The 23,890-nt window shown below is 42.9% G+C and overlaps 1 protein-coding gene across 1 annotated transcript; it reads left to right on the plus strand.

Annotated features, from left to right (window-relative positions):
- The first annotated feature begins 529 nt into the window (after positions 1-529).
- Positions 530-23,070, plus strand: LOC120064176 (myosin regulatory light polypeptide 9). The gene is made up of 4 exons (XM_039014567.1): positions 530-660; positions 8,196-8,397; positions 10,652-10,813; positions 21,996-23,070. The coding sequence occupies exons 2-4, from the start codon at positions 8,214-8,216 to the stop codon at positions 22,169-22,171; spliced, it is 522 nt and encodes a 173-aa protein (XP_038870495.1). The 5' UTR covers positions 530-660; positions 8,196-8,213; the 3' UTR covers positions 22,172-23,070.
- The last annotated feature ends 820 nt before the right edge of the window (positions 23,071-23,890 follow it).

The raw sequence follows: 23,890 nt of genomic DNA on the forward strand, positions 1-23,890 counted from the left end.
TGTGCAACTCAAATGTGACCAGATACTTTGTTTCTTGGCAGCTATTTGCAAAAACAGTAACACGAGAATTTAAAAGGGACATTTTATTGGAACAGCACAACAGAAAATCTCAATAAAAACACAGAACTGATACTACTGCCATGACAAAAGGTGTTGCCTAGAGATCCAGACAGTAGCTTGGCCGTGCAAACTGCCTTTTTAAGGAGTCTCCTAGGCAGCTTGAAAAACAACTAGGGGCTCTGCTTTAGAACACCAGAGAACCCGGCCCCTATCTTCTCTTCCATCCCTCCCAGATACAAAAGCAGAAACCGTAGACAACTCCTCTGCACGCTGCCCCTTTGTTTTTTCTCTCTAAATAAGGCAGCCTTATCAGAGTTCCTGTCATTTCGGCTCCATTCCCAAACATCCCCTGCTCCGCTATGGCAGTGGGGAGCAGCAGGCCTGCACATTCTTTTCCCTTGTATGGGTAAACGCCTGAGCTGTTTGAGACAGCCGGGACAGGCGATTGGCCAGGGGAGGAGTGGGAGTGGCCGGTTAGAAGACTGATGCTTTAAACAAACTTTTCAGCAGAGCTGCCTGCTTCCCTTCCAACTAAACAGTGAGACCCAGACAAAGGGCTAAGAGGACTCCAGAAACAACTACTATTCCCTTGAAGCCAAGGTAAGATCAATTTTTTCTTCCATTTTGCCTTCTGTTTTAATGTTGTTTAGTTGAGAGGGATTTATGTTGGGATTAGATTTGTGGCACTTTAACACATTAGTCAGAGTTGTATGGGAAACTGTCAACAGTGGTAAGAGCTGGGTTAAAGGTGGGGGCGGGATAGGGTTTCTGAGTTCTCCTTGTATGCCAAAAGTAACCAGTCATAGGTTTAGGGTCATCTGGAGTAGCGGCTCATCACGCTGGTGCTCTGTAGTCCCCACAACTTGTGGAAGGAAGGCTTTACTAATGTACTCCCATCATCACACCAGATTAGACAGTGGAATTTCACCACTTTGTGACCCACATAAACTCAGTCTCACTTCTAATCTAAAGCATGTCATGTTTAGCTGTTTTCAGACAACAAGAGGTTGGTTAGGTTTGTTGGACTGTGTTGCGTTGTGAAACGACCCCAGTGCTGACCCCTTGGTAGTAGTAGTGACCTGTGGTGAGAGGTTAGGTCAAGACTGAGTGATTGACTGTCTGGTGACTAACAGTCAGTGAGTGAGTGTACGTGTCTGCAACACAGAGGGATACATAGAGTACATTGGGCAAGGATGAGGTACACTAAGAAACAGTTATCAGAGAATAGCACAACACACAAACCAATGATTGAGTTGATCCTGAAACGTTTTCAAGACGTCATCGGTGAGTCAGACAGTCGAGAGTGCTGAGGAATTCAATAGGTTTCAGAAGCAGTGAGGTCATTTGGGCGTAGAAATCCACTTGAATGTTACACAAAAAGGTTGGCAAACACAGGTTTCCATGGTGGCTTCAGACCGAAGAGATTTAGTTAGTTGGGATTAGATGAGGGGGTTTGGACTAGACTAATTGATCCGTTTTAACTGTTGTGCTAGCCGTCACTACAAGGGGATAGGGATCTCGTTGTCCCTTGCCCTCTGGAGTCACACAAGAATGTGAAAGACAACAGGAACATTCCAAAATTCCAACTGTGAACGTTTACAGGAAGTCAGCTAATTTGACCCTGAAAGTCACTTCTTCTAACAATCTCATTTTTGAACAGCCCCCTTTGTCATAGTGGTGTGTGATAAAGCTCTGGAAAAGAGGACTGTGAGAAGAAACATTTGCCCCCTGGCCCAAAATCCTAATCATCTTCGAATTCCTTCATCCTCTGAAAAGGAGCTGGACAATGTTTTGTTTTGGGCTTCCTCACGTAGCAACAGGGAGAATTAGCAAACTGTGAAACACTCCCTCAGATCTATGTTACCTCCGATGGCAAGCAGAGAGACCGAAACAGAGTAAAGTAAACAAACCTAATTGAAGGAACAAGCAACTGCTTGAAGTGCAATGCTGTGCGATTGTCAACTTTGTTAGTAAGGGCATAAGGTGCAGGTTTTACACACAGGCCTGTTTACTTCTACTGGGTCATATACAGTTGGCTGGCTGATAGCAGTATGGATGCTTTGCATTGGAGATCTTGACTAGGTTGAAATGTGGTTACATATTACAGAGTCAAATTGAGAGCACTATCTGTTATTGCAGGTTGATCCAATTGGGAAAATGACTGTCTCTTTGTACCTTAGAGAGAGACAGAGGGGGGGGGGAGAGAGCAATAAAGGACAGTGAAGATAGGCAAACGACAAGCCTTAGCTAACATAGCCTTCCTTGGAAGTCTGACTTTTGTCTCTCTCTCTCTGCTCCTCCAGGTATGATCCTGTTTTGTTTGTTCCTTTGTAGTTTTACGTAATTTTCACTCAGTCATATTCACACACACAGATTCACGCATCCCTGCACGTTACATACACCCTACATTATACTTTCACACCTCATTAATTTTTCTTTGTTTAAAGTTAATAGTTTTTGGTTTATAATAAAGAACCTTTTTGATTGGTCTATACCTGTTGTTCGTGTCCCCTCATTTTTGCCACGGGCTATAAGCTGGCCTGTGACACCTCTGAAACGAACTTCGGAGAAATATTCTAACCACTGGTGGTTTATGAACTGGAAACAGTTACTTGTAACTAGAGGATTCTGTAGAAACAAGTAATGCAATATGTGTACCTATCCTCCTTCATATGTTCCGGTTGTCCAGTGTTAACAACCTCATCAAGTCTATGTCCAGAGCGGAGTTGCCCGTAATATATGAAGGTGGACTGGTAGACATATTACATAACTTGTTTCAGCAGAAACCTCAAGTTACAAGTAACCGTGTTAACAACAAGTAGGGGTGAAACAGTAGATTTTTGTTTATAATACCTGAATTTGGACGATAAGGATGAGTTTTATAACGTTCTCCTGTTTTTTTTGCCTGAACACAATCATTATTTAGTGTTCTACCATTCTACAACCTGCTATCACACGCACACACGTTGTTCCAATCTACCCCTCAAATAAGGCTAGTATTTGGAGTGCATTCGGAAAGTATTCAGACCCCTTGACTTTTTCCACTTTGTTACGTTACAGCCTTATTCTAAAATAGATTAAATCGTTTTTCCCTCAATCTACACACAATACCTCATAATGACAAACCCAAAACATTTTTTTATACATTTGTGCACATTTTTTACAAATAAAAACTGAAATATTACATTTAAATAAGTATTCAGACCCTTTACTCAGTACTTTGTTGAAGCACCTTTGGCAGCGATTACAGCATCGAGTCCTCTTGGGTATGATGCTACAAGGTTGGCACACCTGTATTTGGGGAGTTATTCCCATTCTTCTCTGCAAATCCTCTCAAGCACTGTCAGGTTGGATGGGGAGCATTGCTGCAGGTCTCTCCAGAGAAGTTTGATCGGGTTCAAGTCCGGGCTCTGGCTGGGCCTCTCAAGAACATTCAGAGATTTGTCCCGAAGCCACTCCTGCGTTGTCTTGGCTGTGTGCTTAGGGTCATTGTCCTGTTGGAAGGTGAACCTTCACCCCATTCTGAGGTCCTGAGCACTCTGGAGCAGGTTTTCAGCAAGGAGCTCTCTGTACTGCTATGTTCATCTTTCCCTCAATCCTAACTAGTCTCCCAGTCCCTGCCACTGAAAAGCATCCCCACAGCGTGATGCTGCCACCACCATGCTTCACCTTAGGGATGGTGCCAGGTTTCCTCCAGAACATGAGGCTTGGCATTCAGGCCAAAGAATCTTGCTTCTCATGGTCTGAGTCCTTTAGGTACCCTTTGTCAAACTCCAAGTGGGCTGTCATGTGCCTTTTACTGAGGAGTGGCTCATATCTGGCCACTCTACCATAAAGGCCTGATTTGTGGAGTGCTACAGAGATGGTTGTCCGTCTGAAAGGTTCTCCCATCTCCACATAGGAACTCTGGAGCTCTGTCAGTGACCATCAGGTTCTTGGTCACCTCCCTGCCCAAGGCCCTTCTCCCCCCTTTTGCTCAGTTTGGCTAGGTGGCTAGCTCTAGGAAGGGTGTTGGTGGTTCCAAACTTCTTCTAATTAAGAATGATGGAGGCCTCTGTGGACCTTCAATGCTGCAGAACCATTTCGGTACCCTTCCCCAGATCTGTGCCTCGACGCAATCCTGTCTTGGAGCTCTAAGGACAATTACTTCGACCACATGGTTTGGTTTTTGCTCTGACATACAATGTCGACTGTACAACCTTATATAATCATGTCCAAATCATGTCCAATCAATTGAATTTACCACAGGTGGACTCCAATCACATTGTAAAAACATCTAAAGGATGATCAATGGAAAATGTAGCTCAATTTCAAGTCTCATAGCAAAGGGTCTGAATAATTATGTAAATAAGGTATTTCTGTTTTTTTTTTGCTACAATTTCTAAAAACCTGTTTTTGCTTTGTCATTATGGGGTATTGTGTAGATTGATCATTTTAGAATAAGGCTGTAACAGAACGTATAACAGTAAAATGTGGAACAAGGGAAGGGGTCTGAATACTTTCCGAATGAACTGTATATCTCCTGTACTTAATGCCAGTCGAGAGAGAAACAATAGATACTCCATCAGTCACTGACTCAAATCCAACATATTTCTCTAATTACCTGTTCCTTCCTGCATGGCATTGGCTCTCTCATAGTCAGTATTCTGAAGTGCCAACGCCCAGCTGCACTATCACCTCCTGTACACACTTCCTCAATGATGCACACTGAGCCCCGCGTGTGAGTGACAGGTCTAAATTTGGCCCGTTCTCAAGGAAAGCAGGTGGCCGTCTTTTGTCATCTTGACACTGTTCACTGCAGGTGACACTTTAGGGGTAGCACCACCGGTGTCTTAAGTGAATTGAGAGAAAAGTATGATTTGGAGGTTGATGGCATGATCTTTCTCACAAATGCAGAGAAACTGAAAATGGTAGGGATGCACGAAATATCAGTGAACATATCAGAATCGGATGATATTAGCTAAAAATGCCAACGTCGGTATCGGCCCGATGTATAGTTTAACGCCGATGTTAAAAAGTGATGTCAAAGCTACCGTGCATACCTCTATAACGTAGGTCCATGGCATAATGACGCAACGTAAAAGTTTGCGCAACACAGCATTCCTAACCTAGCCCACAATGTCTGCTTTGTGGATTGAGCAGTCAACAAGTCGAGCCGTCATTTGAAAAAGTAAGAACATTTCAGCGAGACAACTCGAAAGCCAAGAAAACAAACAGATCACCAACTATTTCAAATCCCACCGTCCTTGTGAGTACGTATTTGCTAGGTCAACCGGACCGGGTTATGTGTTGTGAAGCTAGCCACAATAGTGGAATTTGCAGTTTGCCTTCAAAGTATAAGTATGTCATTGACAATGATGCAAATTAATACAAATAGTAGAATTGTGCCTTTTATTTTGAAGGATAACCGCAAAGTCCACTATTGTGGCTAAACCTTATTGTGGCTAGCTTCACATAGATGGGTCCGACCACCATTAATCAAATAAGAACTGTCTTATAAATTAGGGTTATTTTAGATGATGACACCTACATGATGATGACACCTACCTATACAGTTAGCTAGCTAACTATAGCTACTGAAACAGATTGTCATTTTGCTATGTTTTTGGGGAAGAACATTGTTTGCATCCATGAGCTAGCTTGCTTTTTTTATGACCAGCACTGTAGGTGCGCGAGACAACTTACCAGCTTACCAACTTACAACTTACGATGAATCGTTGTGACATATGAAATACGAGTGATAGTGTAATCAATGTGTACTTTTTGGAATTTTCGTCGAACGGAACAAGGCTTTGTTTTTCTGAACATAACGCGCAACCCAAATGGTGTTTTTTGTTCTAAAAGTAATATTTATCGAACAAAAAGAACATTTGTTGTGTAACTGGGAGTCTCGTGAGTGCAAACATCCGAAGATTATCAAAGGTAAGCGATTAATTTTATTGCTTTTCTGACTTTCGTGACCATGCTAATTTGGGGCTAGCTGTTGTAGCATTGATTGATACACTCACAAAAGCTTGGATTGCTTTCGCTGCAAAGCATATTTTCAAAATCTGACACGATAGATGGATTAACAACAAGCTAAGCTGTGTTTTGTTATATTTCACTTGTGATTGCATGATTATAAATATTGTTAGTAATATTTTGCGCCCTGCAATTCAGCGGTTGTTTAGGAAAATGATCCCGCTAAAGGGATCCGTAGCGCAGAGAAGTTAAGAACAAATTCTTATTTACAATGTCGGCCCGGATGACCCTGGGCCAATTATGCGCCGCCCTATGGGACTACCAACCACGGACGGATGTGATACAGCCTGGATTCAAACCAGGGACTGTAGTGACGCCTCTTGCACTGAGATGCAGTGCCTTAGACCGCTGCGTCCATGTGTGTGAACTATTTAACTGTACTAGAATGCATAAAAGGCCGCTAAAATTATAAATATCGGTTATCGGTTTCTTTTGGCAAGGAAAATATTGGATATCTTTATCGGCCAAAAATGTCATATCGGTGCATCACTAGAAGATGGAATAACTGGGAATGAGTAATAATCATTTAAAGTCCGTAGCCTTACCTATACAATTGATGTAAAATGTTAACTAATCAGTGAAGCTCCACAGATGAGGAAGGGGAGGACCATGATCATTTTTAGATAAAACTATACTAAATATATTCACGTCACCAAATAATTTATTAAAACACACTGTTTTGCAATGAAGGTCATACAGTAGCCTCAACAGCACTCTGTAGGGTAGCACCATGGTATAGCTGGAGGACAGCTAGTTTCCGTCCTCCTCTGGGTACATTGACTTCAATGCAAAACCTAGGAAGCTTGTGGTTCTCACCCCTTTCCATAGACTTACAGAGTAATTATGACAACTTCCGGAGGAAGTCCTCCAGCATATCAGAGCTCTTGCAGCATGAACTGACATGTTGTCCACCCATTCAAAGGATCAGAGAATTAATCTAGTACTGAAAGCCTAAGCTACAGCTAGCTAGCACTGCAGTGCATAAAATGTGGTGAGTAGTTGACTCAAAGAGAAAGAAAGACAATAATTGAACAGTTTTGAAACAAATTCATTTCTTAAAAAATTAAGGAGAAGCGCAAGAGAGCGAGAGCTATATTTCTCACTTTCACTTACTTAGCTACCAAATGCAGCTAGCTAGTTTAGCCTCCTCAAACACCCGGCTCAAACAGAAAGGGATGCTATGTTACCTAGCTGGCTATGGCTATCCAACACTGGAACTTTTCAGAGTCAAGGTAAGCTTTTGGTTTTATTAATTTATTGCCACGAGCCCACCGGTGTAACTGCTAAACTGCTTTCTGACTGTACACTGTACTCCATGATTGTAGCGGGTTTACTGATGTGTTAGTTCTAGTAGCTCTGTTGTTGACTTGACGTTAGCTAATATGGTGACAACGATGTAGGCTGTGTGTAACGGTTTGCGTTTATGATATGAAGGTTTGGCTTGGAAAGGTTTTTTCGCATGGTCACAGACAGCTGATGTGTTGTGCACTGAAGTCCACAAGCGAAGGGAAGAAGTGAGAGGAAGAGAGCGCGTAGAGGCGAGAAGGAATTATATAACGATCTGGCTGCTATGAAAGTGAACTGTGTTTGCGTGTGATCAGGGGTGTATTAATTCCGTCGATTCTGTTGAAAAACGTTTCTTAAACGTCTCTTGACCTGTTGATCTATGTTGTAACCTTTCATTCATAGGCTAGGTTGTAGCAACCTCATGATGGTTATTGGGAGAATTTGAGTGTCATGTAGTAAGTAGCCTAAACCTATTAATTTTACATTCAGCTGGGTGAATGGAATATGAATGACAGTCATCCAATATGCTGTAATAGAAATAAGGCCATGCTTCTAAAAAAAGAATTGTCCTCCATCATCATAAACGGCACTGACCGCCACTGTAACTCATGTATGATCATTTAAAATGCACACCGTAATGACACCGACTGATTTAGTCTTGTAAAGCGTCACCGTCTACCTTTTCACTTTATATACTCTTGTTGAGTGCCAAGTTTTAACCAATAGCATTTTTCTCAAATTATTTTTTGGGACATTCCCCTTCGACAATATGCAAGACTCTATCTTTCATCTGACTAACTATCCATGTCCTATTCTGCAACCCTTAGGCCAATCCAACAACCACCATGTCGAGCAAACGCGCAAAGGGGAAGACAACCAAGAAGCGCCCCCAGAGGGCCACATCCAACGTGTTCGCCATGTTTGACCAGTCTCAGATCCAGGAGTTCAAGGAGGCCTTCAACATGATCGACCAGAACCGAGACGGCTTCATCGACAAGGAGGATCTGCACGATATGCTGGCCTCACTGGGTAAGACACGGGCTAAAGGGGAACCCATTGGAAACTGTTGTTAGAGGGTTGACCATATTCTAAACTCAGCAAAAAACGAAACGTCCCTTTTTCAGGACCCTGTCTTTCAAAGATAATTCATAAAAATCCAAATAACTACACAGATCTTCATTAAAAAGGGTATAAACACTGTTTCCCATGCTTGTTCATTGAACCATAAACAATTAATGAACATGCACCTGTGGAACGGTCATTAAGACACTAACAGCTTACAGGCGGTAGGCAATTAAGATCACAGTTATGAAAACTTAGGACACTGAAGAGGCCTTTCTACTGACTCTGAAAAACACCAAAAGAAAGATGCCCAGGGTCCCTGCTCATCTGCGTGAACGTGCCTTAGGCATGCTGCAAGGAGGCATGAGGACTGCAGATGTGGCCAGGGCAATAAATTGCAATGTCCATACTGTGAGACGCCTAAGACAGCGCTACAGGGAGACAGGACGGCAGCTAATCGCCCTCGCAATGGCAAACCACATGTAACAACACCTGCACAGGATCGGTACATTCGAACATCACCCCTACAAGACAGGTACAGGATGGCAACAACAACTGCCCAAGTTACACCAGGAATGCACAATCCCTCCATCAGTGCTCAGACTGTCTGCAATAGGCTGAGAGAGGCTGGACTGAGGGCTTGTAGGCCTGTTGTAAGGCAGGTCCTCACCAGACATCACCGGCAACAACATCGCCTATGGGCACAAACCCACCGTCGCTGGACCAGACAGGACTGGCAAAAAGTGCTCTTCACTGACAAGTAGCGGTTTTGTCTCACCAGTGGTGATGGTCGGATTTGCGTTTATCGTCGAAGGAATGAGCATTACACCGAGGCCTGTGTACTCTGGAGCGGGATCGATTTGGAGGTGGAGGGTCCGTCATGGTCTGGGGTGGTGTGTCACAGCATCATCGGACTGAACTTGTTGTCATTGCAGGCAATCTCAACGCTGTGCGTTACAGGGAAGACATCCTCCTCCCTCATGTGGTACCCTTCCTGCAGTCTCATCCTGACATGACCCTCCAGCATGACAATGCCACCAGCCATACTGCTCGTTCTGTGCGTGATTTCCTGCAAGACAGGAATGTCAGTGTTCTGCCATGGCCAGCGAAGAGCCCGGATCTCAATCCCATTGAGCACGTCTGGGACCTGTTGGATTGGAGGGTGAGGGCTAGGGCCATTCCCCCCAGAAATGTCCGGGAACTTGCAGGTGCCATGGTGGAAGAGTGGGGTAACATCTCACAGCAAGAACTGGCAAATCTGGTGCAGTCCATGAGGAGATGCACTGCAGTACTTAATGCAGCTGGTGGCCATTACTTTTGTTCAGGGACACATTATTCAATTTCTGTTAGTCACATGTCTGTGGAACTTGTTCAGCTTATGTCTCAGTTGTTGAATCTGGTTATGTTCCTACAAATATTTACATGTTAAGTTTGCTGAAAATAAACGCAGTTGACAGTGAGATATACAAGACCTAAACATTCAACTCATGAGTTGAATATCAAATTGAATTGGCCACACCCCACACAATGTAGAGTTTGAGTGACAGGAAGTAGAATTGAATTCAGTGCAATTCAAAGAAATTCCACTCAGTCATAGAACATGAGTTTCATTGAATCTATATTGCGACAGAAATAGATTTACCAGCTAAATACTAGTATTCTGTAAAATAGAGAGAACAATAAGCAGGCAGATCAGTAATAACATTTAACCATAATCTACCAAAAAACAAAGCCTGACCTAGTTAATCAATGGCTACTGTTGAACAAAATTCAGATTTGACTACTTTAAGACATGCTCCGGAACTTTGGCGACAACTAAGTATTTTTTAAACCTCCCGCTTTGGGCTGGATGTGTCAATGTGTAGTTCATACATGAATATTCTATGAGCAGAATTACTGTCTTACCTCAATTAGCCACGAAATCCCTAGTTTGAAAGCAACTGTTTTTCTGGAAACTCTGCTCCGCCATTTTCCCCCACGTACGGTTGGCCAGCCCCCTAGAAATTTGAGTTCAGCCCCTTGCCATATGAGTGACAGCTAGCAAGAGGAACATCATGCACCCACAGCAGAGCGAGAGAGCGAGAGCAACGACGTGGTGCTTTTCGGGAACCACTTTTGGCTAGTGAGGCTACTTTCAGAACTACCGGCTAAAAAGTATACAAAAGACCGGAGAATCGCTTAAATGTTGACCATGGTGTGTGTGTTTTGTTGTGTTCCTCAGGTAAGAACCCATCTGATGAGTACCTGGAGGGGATGATGGCTGAGGCGCCGGGGCCCATCAACTTCACCATGTTCCTCACTATGTTTGGAGAGCGCCTCAACGGCACCGACCCCGAGGACGTCATCCGCAACGCCTTCGCCTGCTTCGACGAGGAGGGCTCTGGTGAGACACACAAACACACACATGCAAGCACACACAAACACTCTCCAATGTCAACCCCTAGCCTCCACCCTCCACCATAACAACAACATCAAACACTAAAAAGGAAAAACAGATGGAAAAATTATAGGAATTTAATGATACACAAATATGCATCAGTCCCCGGTTCATATGTTTAAAGTTGAACTATTGTTTCAGCTGTTTGAAGCTGGTGTACAAGACCGAAAGTAAAAGAAGCAAAAACAAAACTGGAAGCATAGAAATAGTGCACATATAACAGATCTACTGCTTCTTAGACTTCTTAGACTTGCTTTCAAGTAGGATGACAGATCAATAACTGACATTTCTATGTGAATTTGGTCAGCTCACCCAAAAAGCTACATATTGCTACTTTAAAAGGTCCACCTCAGAGGAAGTTGCTGCAACTATTGAGTAATTCCTGTCAGTTGAAAAATGTATTTCAGAAAATGACTACCTGCCACCCTGTATAATGATAGGAGACAAGCGCAGGAATACATAACAGTTTTTTTTTATTTTCTCCACCCAAACAAAGAGTGAAGTGTAAACCTCTAAATAATACACGGGACGAGACCCGTAAAAAAAAGTGCACAATAACACGTAGCATGGAAGCCGATACAACAGCACAGGTGCTCACAAGACCAACAGACATGGTAACAATAACCGACAAGGACAATGGGGAACAGAGGGCTCATATATAACATACTAATCAGGGGGAATGGGAACCAGGTGTGCATAATGAAACAAGACAGTCCGGGGTTGGTGGTAATGAATCCAGTTCAGTGATGCCTAGAAGGCCGGTGACGTAGACCTCCGGAGCTGGTGAACGGAATGAGCGGCAGTACCGGGGGGGATCAGTGACACTACCAGCCTACCTGTCAAGAGATGAGTCTCAGCTAAACCGTGCCTATATGAGCTGTTGATAGCTATATATCAATGCATTATCTAAATTGCGGCCACAAATCCGTCGTCATAGAAATAGAAAGAATATTGCTGGTAATATGGATAGCGTAACTACTGAACGGTTCTTCTTCTTTAAAGTTTTATGGCAGACTACACCTATTGCTCTGCAAGGGCTGCGGCTTTTGTGGAGCAATGGGTAACGATGCTTCGAGGGTGGCTGTTGTCGATGTCTTCCTGGTTCAAGCCCGGCTAGGGGCGAGGAGAGGGACGGAAGCTATACTGTTACACTGGCAATACTAAAGTGCCTATAAGAACATCCAATAGTCAAAGGTATATGAAATACAAATGGTATAGAGACAAATAGTCCTATAATTCCTATAATAACTACAACCTAAAACTTCTTACCTGGAAATATTGAAGACTCATGTTAAAAGGAACCACCAGCTTTCATATGTTCTCATGTTCTGAGCAAGGAACTTAAACGTTAGCTTTTTTACATGGCACATATTGCACTTTTACTTTCTTCTCAAACTTTGTTTTTGCATTATTTAAACCAAATTGAACATGTTTCATTATTTATTTGAGGCTAAATTGATTTTATTGATGTATTATATTAAGTTAAAATAAAAGTGTTCATTCAGCATTGTTGTAATTGTCATTATTACAAATAAATAAATAAAAATCGGCCGATTAATCGGTATCGGCTTTTTTTGGTCCTCCAATAATCGATAATCGGTCGACCTCTACTACATACACTTGACACATGACCAAATCAGTTACATTCATCACACTGCATGGATTTGGGCACGAAGCCTCTCACAGGGAATCTCATATAACCCAAATACATGTGACAAGGGAGACTCTTCGTAAAAAAAAACAATAGAATAGATGGAGTGGGCTTCCATCTACCATGTGGGTCAGTCGTTGTGCACCAACCACTTGATCCAATTCTTCACGGATATCCTTTGCATTTACATCTAGCACCACCCCAGAGATAACGACATTGATAGCCGCCCTGAAGACAACACATTCCAATCCGACATCTTCATATCAAGTTTTATTGGTCACACATATTTAGCAGATGTTATTGCGGGTGTAGTGAAATGCTTGTGTTCCTAACTCCAACAGTGCAGTAGTATCTAACAATTCACAACAATGCACACAAATCTAAAAGTAAAATTAAGAAATATATCAATATTAGGACGAGCGATGGTGTGGCAATGACTAAAATACATTAGAATAGAATGAAATGAGTAAAGCAGTATGTAAACATTATTAAAGTGGCATGTGTTCCATTATTAAAGTGACCAGTGATTCCATGTCTATGTATATAGGGCAGCAGCCTCTAAGGTGCAGGGTTGAGTAACCGGGTGATAGCCGGCTAGTGATGGCAATTTAAAAGGCTGATGGCCTTGAGATAGAAGCTGTTTTTCAATCTCTCAGTCCCAGCTTTGATGCACCTGAACTGACCTCGCCTTCTGGATGGTAGCGGGGTTTGTGAGGGGCCAAGCCAAATTTCTTCATCCTCCTGAGGTTGAAGAGGCACTGTTGCGCCTTCTTCACCACACTGTCTGTGTGGGTGGACCATTTCAGATTGTCACTAATGTGTATGCCGAGGAACTTGAAGCTTCCCACCTTCTCCACTGCGGTCCCGTCGATGTGGATAGGGGCGTGCTCCCTCTGCTGTTTCCTGAAGTCCACGATCAGCTCCTTCATTTTGTTGAGGGAGAGGTTATTTTCCTGGCACCACTCCGCCAGGGCCCTCACCTCCTCTCTGTAGGCTGTCTTGTCATTGTTGGTAATCAGGCCTACTACTGTTGTGTCGTTTGCAAACTTGATGATTGGGTTGGAGGCGTGCATGGCCATGCAGTCATGAGTGAACAGGGAGGACAGGAGGGGGCTGAGCATGCACCCTTGTGGGGCACCTGATCAGCGAAGTGGAGGTGTTGTTTCCTATCTTCACCACCTGGGAGCGGCCCGTCAGGAAGTCCAGGACCCAGTTGCACAGGGCGGGGTTTAGACCCAGGGCCTCGAGCTTAATGATGAGCTTGGAGGGTACTATGGTGTTGAAGGCTGAGCTGTAGTCAATGACCAGCATTCTTACATATGGTATTCCTCTTGTCCAGATGGGATAGGGCACTGTGCAGTACGATGGCGATTGCGTCATCTGTGGATCTATTGTGGCGGTATGCAAATTGAAGTGGGTCTAGGGTGTCAGGTAAGGTAGAGGTGATATGATCCTTGACTAGTCTCTCAAAGCACTATAAGACGACAGAAGTGAGTGCCACGGGGTGATAGTAATTTAGTTCAGTTCCCTTTGCTTTCTTACAGGCACAATGGTGGACATCTTGAAGCAAGTGGGGACAGCAGATTGGGATAGGGAGAGATTGAATATGTCTGTAAACATTCCAGCCAGCTGGTCTGCGGATGCTCTGAGGACGCTGCTAGGGATTCTGTCTGGACCGGCAACCTTGCGAGGGTTAACATGCTTAAATGTCTTACTCACGTCGGCCACGGAGAACGAGAGCCCACAGTCCTTGGGAGCGGGCCGTGTCGGTGGCAATGTGCTATTTACAAAACAGGAGAAGGTGCTTAACTTGTCCGGGAGCAAGACGTCGGTGTCCGTGACATGGTTGGTCTTCCCTTTGTAATCTGTGATTGTCTGTAGACCCTGCCACATACGTCTCGTGTCTGAGCCGTTGAATTGTGACTCCACTTTGTCTCTGTACTGAACTTTTGCCTGTTTGATTGCCTTACAGATGGAATAACTACACTTTTTGTATTCAACCATATTCCCAGTCACCTTGCCATGGTTATCAACATCGATCCAAAACCCTTATTCCAACCCCCCAAAATTATATTCAGAACTAGGTTTGGATTTACTAAACCACTTTACTTCTCTTATTTCCTTTTATGTTCGCCACTGTAATCCAATTCTTCTCACTGTCATCTCCACGTCATCCGATTCAAACAGAACATCCGCTTCCGCCATTTTCCCCTAACGCCCCCTATTGAACGGTTTGGAGCGTGTATTGAAGCCATGGGTGAGTTTGCCTTAAACTTTAGCGGACAAAACCATACATCTTGGGGCGAATGGTCATATGTTTTTTTTATGCAAACTAGGTCAAAAATAAGTGAAATTTGACAAATTATCCAATGGATTATGATAATCTGCTGGTAAAGAAGGGGAGGCACAAAAACATTAGTTTGCACCCCCTATTTGAATTTTCTTCATGGTAAGCCGGCCAAGTGTAGGGTCATCATTAGTTAAGCCACAAAGTCATAAACCCTGTCTATTTCTACATTTTCTCTTATTAAAATCGGATTTGAAACCTAACTCTCACCTTGCCCACAATGCTAAATTTACCCTAACCCTAACCTTAAATTAAGACCAAAACGCTCGCTTTTGATTTCATTAATTTGTACGATATAGCCATGTTTTATCTAGTGGAAACCCAAGTGTAGGCTACAGAGAAAAGCTGTTTGGCTCCAAGACGACTCGTGAATAGGAAGAACTTTGCAGCAGGTGTTTCTGATCAATAAACATTGGCATGCTGCAGGGAGGTCACATTTAAATAAAACCCAGCCCTGAAACTAAATGTAGGCTGAAAAGAATGTGCACGTTATGTCATAGGAAAAGATACATAGTCTAAAGGAGACTGCATGTTTCCCATCCAAAACAGTTTGGTAAGGGTTCGGGCTGTTCGTGCAGACGACACCAGACGTTTCCGAAGTCTACGCCCTTCCGTCGGTGATTGGTCAACATTAGGGATTCTTCAATTTAGTGTTTGTTGTCAATGAGATACGAATCGTTTTCATGCACATTTTCTCAATTGACAGTACCGAGTCAATGTGGGGGGGTACAGTTTAGTTGAGGTAATTTGTACAGGTAGGGGTAAAGTGACTATGCATAGATAATAAACATAAAGTAGCGTCAATGTACTATTGCTGCTTATTTGTTGTTTTTCAAGCAAAGGTCTTTTAAGGGATTATGTGAGCGCACACATTCGGGTGCGACGTAGTCACACATTCGGATTTGGCACTTCATGCCAAGATATATTATACTTTGAATAAAACAATGACTTATTGACTTACACCTCTGTGCAACATCATGGGAAATTCAAACTCTGGCCATCATCTTTTAGCTCGAAAAGTGTGGGAGTTTAAGATACTAGTGTATCGGTCTGCAGGAGCCCAAAACGATTTGTTCACTTGTGTTTTTAACTAATATTGTTTTATTTCTAAAATAGCTACCTCTCCATCAGTTCAGTAGCCCAGGGTTTCCCAAAGTCGGTCCTGAGACCCCCCTGGGTGCATGTCTTGGTTGTTGCCCTAGAACTACACAGCTGACTCAATGAATCAGCTGTGTAGTGTTAGGGGGGATGCAACAGTTGATAGGAGTTTTCAATCATTCCAATTTAATTTAGATTGTTCAGGTTCACCATAAGAAATAGTTTTGGTAGTTTTGCTTTAAACAGTCAAGGTATTTGGTCATTTTTACATGAACAGGGTCATTTTGGGGAGTTGTACATGGTCACATATTTTGTTTAACGTTGATACTATTTCAACATTTCGAGATACGCAAGTCAATATTTCGAGATAGTATCTCGGAATTTCTAGATAGTAGAACATACATATAGGTAGGATGTTTTTTCATTTGTCGCATTATGTGGCGATATCCATCTATCCAGCATACGTGAGGCGAGCTGGCATATTCCCCAACACTTTTGATTGTTTGATAAAAAAATATTGACATAAGTGTTGAAAATAGGGACAAAGTACTGTTGTTTAGACTGATTTGCCAAGTCGTGCATAATTAATCTGTGCTTCAGTCTGATCAACTGTAGCCTACTGATAACAGCTGCAGTTAGCCTAGAGAAGCCTATGAGCTCTGATCCCCTCTGGCCAAGGGAAACAAGTATTTTTATAGCCTAAGCTATGTGTTCATAGCCTAAAATAGGACAATATATATGTTAAGAGAAAATGTGAATGTGATCAAATTTGGTTTATATTCAAACTTCGTGAGGCTAGGCTACCTAGACAATAGTGACATACTGACATACTGTGTGAGTAACTTTTTAATTATAGATGCAAAGGCCTACACAACCCAACCCTGCCTAAAGCAAACTCAGTTCTGTTAGTTCAATTGTCCAATTAAAAAAAAAACGTATGACCTGATTAGAAAGCATCTCGTCCCATCATAGCAGATTTATCACTATGTTATACTGTAAGAATATTCCGAAGATAAATACACAACGCAGAGGACGAGAGGTCAATAGAGTACTGACGATCAATGGAAATAGTGTTTTTTCTGTAATATCAATGGGCCAGAGACATGGGAGGAATGTCAGTCCGGGACTCATAGCAAGTTCTCATTGGCCCAAATTGTTTATACATTGAATCTGAAATAGGATACTTGTTATTTGTCCATTGGCCCAGTTTTATTGCAAGGAATTCTAATTTGTATACCACAGGCTAGGGCTGGGTTATAAAACTACATCCTGTCCCTTTGTTCTGTGTGGAGAATCACTCAGGAGAGATTCACTGAGGACAGGGGAGCATAAACATCTACCTCCCCGCATTATTTGTTCTCTTTGAATAAACCTATTTTCCTCCCCCTGATTTGCTTTGGGGTCTGAGTTATTGAAGAGTAACATCAACTGCTAATAATACCATCCAACTAGGGTACAAAGTTTTAGCTGGTTAGGTTAGCCCAGTGGTTCTCAAACCTCTCCTCTGGGACCCCCAGACATTTCACAATTTTGTTTTAGCCCTGAAATAGTTAATCTAATTCACATTAATCAAGGTTAAGTTGAATCAGGTGTGGTAGTTCTGGAATAGATCAAATACATGAACTGTCTGAGGGACCCCGAGGAGAGGTTTGAGAACCACTGGGTTAGCCTACCAGATTAGGAAATCTCTGGGACACAGGGAAACACATCTTGAAATGTTTACTTACGTATCTTGAAATTTCGACTTACACTGAACAAAAATATAAACGCAACATGTAAGGTGTTGGTCCAATGTTTCATGAGCTGAAATAAAAGGTCCCAGAAATGTTCCATACGCACAAAAATATGATTTCTTTCAAATGTTGTTTACATCCCCGTTAGTGAGCATTTATACTTTGCCAAGACTATGCATCCACCTGACAGGTGTGGCATATCAAGAAGCTGATTAAACAGCATGATCATTACACAGGTGCACCTTGTTCTGGGGGACAATAAAAGGCCACTCTAAAATGTGCAGTTTTGTCATACAACACAATGCCACAGATGTCTCAAGTTTTGAAGGTGTGGGCAATTGGCATGCTGACTGCAGAAATGTCCACCAGAGCAGTTATTCAGATAATTGAATGGTCATTTCTATATCATAAGCAGCCTCCAACGTTGTTTTAGAGAATTTGGCAGTACAACAGCAGACCACGTGTAACCACGCCAGCCAAGGATCTCCACATCCGGCTTCTTCACCTGCTGGATCGTCTGAGACCAGCCACCCGGACAGCTGATGAAACTGTGGGTTTGCACAACAGATTAATTTCTGCACAAACTGTCTCATGAAAGCTCATCTGCGTCCTCATCGTCCTCACCAGAGTCTTGACCTGACTGCAGTTCAGCATCATAGTGGGCAAATGCTCACCTTTGATGGCCACTGGCATGCTGGAGAAGTGTGCTCTTCACGGATGAATCCCGGTTTCAACTGTACCGGGACAGATGGCAGACAGCATATATGTCATCATGTGGGCGAGTAGTTTGCTGATTCCAATGTTTTTAACAGTGTCCCCATGGTGAGGTTATGGTATGGGCAGGCATAAGCTACGGACTACGAACAAAATTGCATTTTATCGATGCCAATTTAAATGCACAGAGTTACCCTGTCGAGATCCTGAAGCCCATTGTCGTGCCATTCATCCGCCGCCATCGCCTCATGTTTCAGCATGATAATGCACGGCCCCATGTCGAAGGATCTGCATACAAAAATGTCCCAGTTCTTCCATGGCCTGTATACTCAGACATGTCACCCATTGAGCATGTTTGGGATGCTTTGAATCGACGTGTATGACAGTTCCCCGCCAATATCCAGCAACATCGCACAGAAGAGGAGTGGGACAACATCCCATAGGTCACAATCAACAGCCTGATCAACTCTATGCGAATAAGACCAGATAGTCTTTTTCTGACCCACGCCACACTTTTTTTTAAGGTGTCTGTGACCAATAAATGCATATCTGTATTCCCAGTCATGTGAAATCCATAGATTAGTGCAGTGTTTCCCAAACTCGGTCCTGGTGACCCCAAGGGGTGCACAATTTAGTTTTTTGCCCTACACTCTTAGAAAAAAAAGGTGCTGTCTAGATCCTAAAATAGTTATTCGACTGTCCCCATAAGAGAACCCATTTGATTCCAGGTAGAACCCTTTTGGGTTCCATGCAAAACTCTTTCCACATAGGGATCTACCTGGAACCAAAAAGGCTTCTCCTACATGAAGAGCCGAAGAACTCTTTTTGGAACCCTTTTTTCTAAGAGTGTGGCACTACACAGCTGATTAAAATAATCAACTCACCATTAAGCTTTGATTATTTAATCAGCTGTGTAGCGCTAGGGCAAAAAAGCTAAACGTGCACCCCTTGGGGACCCCGGGAACGAGTTTGGGAAACACTAGAGTAGGGCTGATTGATTTCCTCATATGACCTGTAACTCAGTAAAATCTTTGAAATTGTTGCATGTTACATATTTCTTCAGTGTAGTATCTTAAAATTTGTAGATAGTGTCGGGAATAGCCTTCCATACATACATTCACTGATCTGAGCAGGAGAAGCTCTTAAGTAAAATTCCAAAAGATCTACCATTCGCCTTTGAGACGGGGTAAAAATCCCAAACTCATTATATTAATGGCTAAATGCCATGCACATTTTTTTTTTTTATTTTTAAATGGCGCCGGAGAAGAAGACTGACGTTTTACGTGTCCCCAACCATTTTTGTTCATTTATTTCCTTTTAACTAATTTTTTTTTTTTACTTATTTTGTACATAATGTTGCCGCTACTGTCTCTTATGACCGAAAATAACTTCTGGACATCAGGACTGCGATTACTCACCACTGACTGGCAGAATCCTTTTTTTCCTTCTTATGGCTGCAACCCCGTTAACGGGATCGATATGACAACAGCCAGTGAAAGTGCAGGGCGCCAAATTCAAACAACAGTAATCTCATAATTAAAATTCCTCAAACATACATGTATATCTTATACCATTTTAAAGGTAATCTTGTTGTTAATCCCACCAAAGTTTCCGATTTCAAATAGGCTTTTCAGCGAAAGCACCACAAACGATTATGTTAGGTCACCACCATCTCACAGAAAAATTCTGCCATTTTTCCAGCCAAAGAGAGGAGTCACAAAAAGCACAAAGAGATAAAATTAATCACTAACCTTTAAGGATCTTCATTAGATGACACTCATAGGACTTCATGTTACACAATACATATATGTCTTGTTCGATTAAGTTCATATTTATATCCAAAAACCTCAGTTTACATTGGCGCCATGTTCAGAAATATCCAGAGAAATTGCAGAGAGCCACGTCAAATAACAGAAATACTCATCATAAACTTTGATGAAAGATACATGTTTTACATAGAATTAAAGATGCACTTGTTCTTAATGCAACCGCTGTGTCAGATTTCAAAAAGCTTTACGGCAAAACACAATATTCAATAATCTGAAAACAGCGTTCAGCCACAAAAGCAAGCCATACAGTTACCCACCAAATTGTGCAGTCAACAAAACTCATAAAAAGCATTATAAATCTTCACTTACCTTTGCTGATCTTCGTCGGAATGCACTCCCAGGACTCCCACAATAAATGTTTGTTTTGTTTGGTAATGTCCATCATTTATGTCCAAATAGCTATTTTTGTTAGCATGTTTGGTAAACAAATCCATCAGGAAGCGCGTTCACTAAAAGCTGACGAAATGTCCAAAAGTTCCGTAACAGTCAGTAGAAACATGTCAAACGATGTATTGACTCAATCTTTCGAATGTTTTTAACATAAATCTTGAATAATGTTCCAACCAGAGAATTACATTGACTTCAGATGAGCGATGGAACAGAGCTCCCTCTCATGTGAACGCGCATGGTCAAAGCATGGTCAGGTCATGGCAGACCTGACTAATTCCCGTCTCCTTCGGCCCCCCTTCACAGTAGAGGCATCAGACAAGGTTCTACAGACCGTTGACATCTAGTGGAAGCCGTAGGAAGTGCAAACTCATCCATATCTCGCTGTGATTTCAATAGTATCTTGTTTGAAAATCGACCAGTCTCAGAATTCCCACTTCCTGTTTGGATTTTTTCTCAGGTTTTTGCCTGCCATATGAGTTCTGTTATACTCAGACATAATTCAAACAGTTTTAGAAACTTCAGAGTGTTTTCTATCCAATACTAATAATAATATGCATATATTAGCAACTATGACTGAGGAGCAGGCCATTTACTCTGGGCACCTCTGTGCACCTTTCATCCAAGCTACTCAATACTGCCCCTGCAGCCATAAGAAGTTAACGAGTCTGATGAGCCCGACGCAAATTATATGCTGCTTTCTCGGGAACAGGTCCGGATCCCTGTGATTTGTGTGAAGAGGAGGCGGAGAAAAAGGGGCCAGAGGGCGGGCTGCCTTCTGAGAAGTCGTAGGCAATCAAATAAACCCCCGCTTCCTTCCATTCTGCTAGCACACACACACACACACACTTCTTAAACTGAGGGCTAATCAGTTGTGAGAAGTTATCCCATCAGCAGCGATATTCATTTAAAATGAATGTGTTCATGCAAAATATGTAGTGCATCGAATCGTATTGAACCGAATCGCATCAATTCCTTCGCCGAATCGTTTAAAAATAAAACGTATCGTATCCGAGCCCATGTACCATGTATCTAGATGCGTATTGAACCGTTCATGAAAGGCAAGATGCACATCCCTAGAAAATTACAAACCCAATTAGTTTGGTTCAGATGTAGGTTGTGAAAAGTCGTCATTGTAGCCTGGTCTAGATCTGTAGCTAGAGCTGATCAACCCTTCTTATCACATACAGATCTGGACCACAGGACCAGAGATATACAGGCTACAGCCCATTATCTTGGAAAGAGAGTCCACTAGGCTGAATCCCAGATATGTTTGTGCTGTCTTACTCCATTGTTGGCATGACAATGACACTACTAGGAGCCCGCTAAGCATAGTGACACAGGCCCAATAACTCTCCCCTGTTTGCAGGAGTAATCCACGAGGACCACCTGCGGGAGCTGCTGACCACCATGGGTGACCGCTTCACCGACGAGGAGGTTGACGAGCTGTTTCGCGAGGCGCCCATCGACAAGAAGGGCAACTTCAACTACGCCGAGTTCACTCGCATCCTCAAACACGGCGCCAAGGACAAGGACGACATGTAGAGACGGGCGACTGCCTCGCGGCCCACACACATAGTGCTTTCTAGCTGGGATGTACTCCTCTTCAGTGAGTTTTATTGTCAATGGTGATTATCCATTGAGGAGTGTATCTCAGCTAAATGCATCTTGACAAGTCTATAGTGGCTTCGTCTCCATATGTCCTTTCTGTAATTCGTAGTCTTTCATAAATCAGTGCAGATGAAGGAAAGGTTACAGGAAGCCGTGTTAGACTTATAAGATGCACTGAACACCTTTGTGTGTGTACCGGCCAAGTTTACCTCTCCTTCTCTCACATCAGCACCAGCACTGCCTTTGTAAGAAACTGCACCTTCTATCCAGGAGCTGTGTTGGAAAACCACATTTTAAAAGGACTCTATTTTGTTCTATTCATGTAATGTTTTTGACAATCAAAGCAGGTTATAGTTTACCCTCATTGCTTAAATGCTTATTATTCCACCTTTGTTTGACCTGTTGCTAGTCGTATCCCCTTGTCAGCTGATCAGGTCTATTCTAACTATGCCTGCATTGATGCATCAAAATCATTAAAGTTGGAACACTCAATATGAATGTTGCTGAAGGATCGGACATATAAAAAAAAAAGCAAGGGGCAATGTTGTTCAAGTCAGCCTTGAAATTGTGTTTTGCCGAGCAAAGTCTTATGCGTTGCCCTTCCAAGGAGGAGGATAAAGAGCAGAAGGAAACGGTTGGGCTGGGTTGTTTGGGTTGAATTGTTGTGGAAAGGTAGCATGCCTGTAAAGAACCAACGAAGGATCCTTGTTTCAAAAAAAGTAAAGTGTCCTTTATTCCAAGATGAAGAGTTGTTTCAATGTCCTGCTGCATTCAGTGCAGCAGCTGTATACCTTTTATATTCTGTATTGGAGAAAATAAAAGACATTCCCATACCAAAAGAACCGATTTGATTTCCTCACATTGCAGTTGTGACACCATTTTGACAAGTGATACAATGAAGTAGTCCACTATAATGAAACACAGGATCCCACTTGTGAAAGGTTTCAGTAAAAAGCACCAGATAGAGTAGGGGGTAGATGCTAGATGGTGTTTCAAGAGCCACTGAGCCTTTAAGGTCAATAACAGCTCTCGATCTAAAAGGGCTGTCATACTCTCGTTGTAACGTATACGCTGGGAGTCAGGAAGCAGGTGCAAAAGGTGAGTTAAATAAGAATCATGAAGATAAGCAAAACAGGAGAAGTGTACAGAACGTGAACAAAAGCAATACTGCCTGATGCCTGGGGGATAAATAAAGGGAGAGAATCTTGGTGATGAGGTCCAGGTGTGCGTAACGATTGCCAGGACCGGTAGTTAGTAGACCAGCGACGTTGAGGTGTTTCAGCAACGGGGCGGAGGTGAAACGCCCCTTCAGTAGGCGGAAGGTCTCATCGGCTGCAGGACTCCACACCAACTTAAGGAGGCCACCCTTGAGGTGAGCTGCAGTTTTTAATGAAGCGGCAGTAGAAGTTGGCAAAACCCCCAAAAATGCTGTATTCCCTTTATGGTGGTTGGGACTGGCCATGACTTGACTGCCTTGACCTTCCTCGCATCCATAACCACTCCCTGCGGGCTGATCCGGTATACCAAGAAGGAGACGTCGACCTGATGGAACAGGCACTTCTCCACTTTGACGTACAGATGGTTCTCCAGGAGGCGTCCCAGGACAACCCGGACGTGGGCGATGTGATCCTCCAAAGTGGCCGAGCAGATCAG

This window comes from Salvelinus namaycush, chromosome 2, assembly GCF_016432855.1.
Source record: "Salvelinus namaycush isolate Seneca chromosome 2, SaNama_1.0, whole genome shotgun sequence".
NCBI classification, from domain to species: Eukaryota; Metazoa; Chordata; class Actinopteri; order Salmoniformes; family Salmonidae; genus Salvelinus; species Salvelinus namaycush.